The 1,981-nt window shown below is 35.5% G+C and overlaps 1 protein-coding gene across 1 annotated transcript; it reads right to left on the bottom strand.

The window, feature by feature from the left end:
- Positions 1 to 467: 467 nt before the first annotated feature.
- Positions 468 to 1,457, bottom strand: LOC149162671 (signaling peptide TAXIMIN 1-like). The gene is made up of 2 exons (XM_089435762.1): positions 1,101 to 1,457; positions 468 to 873 (listed from the first exon to the last, which is right to left on the bottom strand). Exons 1-2 carry the CDS (start codon positions 1,208 to 1,210, stop codon positions 750 to 752), a joined length of 234 nt encoding a protein of 77 aa, XP_089291888.1. The 5' UTR covers positions 1,211 to 1,457; the 3' UTR covers positions 468 to 749.
- Positions 1,458 to 1,981: the final 524 nt, after the last annotated feature.

The raw sequence follows: 1,981 nt of genomic DNA, 5'->3' as shown, positions 1-1,981 counted from the left end.
AATAATTCTATTATTCATTTCAATGGCTTTTCAGTCTCTGCTAATTTTATGAGCTCTGTTGTCTGTATGGAGTTTAAGCCCATTATGATCCTGCTGTATCTGGTTGATTTAACAATGTTAATATATCAATGTGCAAAGGAACTGTTAATTGTGATTCCCAGATAAAATCAAGGATCGGCAAAATATACTTATTAGTTATTAAGATAAACAAAATAAAGATCAGCCCCAAAAGGGGAAATCCATGGGGCATTGGCAAGGTACCAGCGTCCTCACTTTGAATGCTTTATATACGACTGAGCGAGAGAGTATATTTCTCCAAAGAAAAACAAAATCAAAGAAAAGGGCAAGGATTTTTCTTCTGGAGATGAACATTATTAGAAAACTACTGCAATTGGGCCATTTCACAAAGACTTGTAGTTCATATGATTTTAACAAAAAAGAGCTGGAGAAGAACGGATACAGATAAGTGCAGAAATAAATATTTAATATAAATAAGTAAGTTCTGGAGGACGTAGCCTCTCAATCATTACAAAAGGACTGCTTAATGTAAGCAGTATTAAAACTTGCAAATCCGGTAATAAAATTTGCATCTATTGAACACCATATAATCGAAATGCCCTTTTCATTTCCGAATAATATTTTTCTACAAGTATGGAAGAATAAACCCCGATACACAATCTAGCACACATATCATACATAACTCACAAAAGAATATTCTAGAGCGTGGGCATATCTCTTATTCTTTCGACTCAACAGGGTATCTGAGAGGTAAACCACTTCATTACATGCAGAGGAGCTTTGATCAACTCCAAGGCAACTTCCACCAAAACTGTAACACAGATGCAACATGGGCATATACAACTGAGCAGTATTCTGCAACAACAACAAGAACCCATCAATTTTGCGTCACAAAAATGGCAGGCCAGTTAATTAACTAATGAAATCAGGCCAATCAAACCCATGAATTCGAAACCCAACCCCTAATTGAAGAGCCACATGATCCAGGGGAAAAATACTCACCAATTTCATTCAGCAGCCCTACAACACATATTAAGGAAAAATAATACTGCATAATGAAGGATTTCAAAATAAATACTCACCCGACGATCCAAACGAGGATACCAACTAACGAAACCAGGAACGCAAGAAGAGCAAAGGGAAGTCCCAGCAGGAAGCCGAGAGGCCTGCACTCGCAATCTCCGTCACCCATATTTTCGACAATACCAATTACCCTTTAATGCTAATGATCTGGTTGTGAATCTCAGAGTTCTCTGGTCTTCAATGTGATCAAAAGAAACCGAAGGATATTCTCATATAGCGGAGAAGAAAGTCAGAGACACGGAATCGACGGACAGAGGGAAACTTCCAAAACATTTCAATGTTTGCAAATGTCTATTAATATCGAGCTGTTATATGTTTGTTTTTTATGATTGGCTCCATTTCTGTGTATGGTAGTTACCTGATACAATCTCTTTACATATTATCATTAATATAATATGTAAAGAGATTGTATCAGGTAACTACCATTGACTTTTTAAATGGGTCTTTCGGAAATGCGTGGTGACGTAGTGCAGATTTCACTATCCTGTGCGTGCAAAACGGTGTAAATTTTTCCTTCCGCGTGCGGCAATGTGTACCTTTCACGTTACTCCTTAGGTTAGCTACCCGACATAATCCGGAGTGGTAGTCAAGAATTGTTTAACCTCATCTATGAGAATACCTAGACTGAAATATGTATACGTGTTTTCAGAGAGGTACTTTGGGTAGTGGGTTAACTATTAACTTTATGTTAACTATTCTCCATAATCCATTGAGTGATAATCTAAGATTTTTTTAAATCTAATTTGTGAGAATACTTAGAGTAATTTAGTGGGTTAATTATTAACGAAGTTAAGTAAAGAATGATTTTGGTCTATACAATATTAAATATTGTAAATTTATTGATTTAAATTTTAATATGGTTAAATTTATTTTTACTATA

The sequence above is a fragment of the Pinus tabuliformis genome, chromosome 5_2, assembly GCF_031772625.1.
Source record: "Pinus tabuliformis cultivar Carrire ecotype Pingquan chromosome 5_2, CPIR1, whole genome shotgun sequence".
Lineage (NCBI taxonomy): Eukaryota > Viridiplantae > Streptophyta > Pinopsida > Pinales > Pinaceae > Pinus > Pinus tabuliformis.
Note: the sequence above shows the minus strand (reverse complement) of the source record. Positions and strands in the feature narration are given on the sequence as shown.

Excerpts from the sequence above, each read along its gene's own strand:
- LOC149162671 (XM_089435762.1), bottom strand. The coding sequence starts at position 1,210 with ATGGGTGACGGAGATTGCGAGTGCAGGCCTCTCGGCTTCCTGCTGGGA. Across the intron at positions 874-1,100 it reads ATCCTCGTTTGGATCGTCGG|AATACTGCTCAGTTGTATAT; the intron begins GTGAGTATTTAT and ends TTGTTGTTGCAG.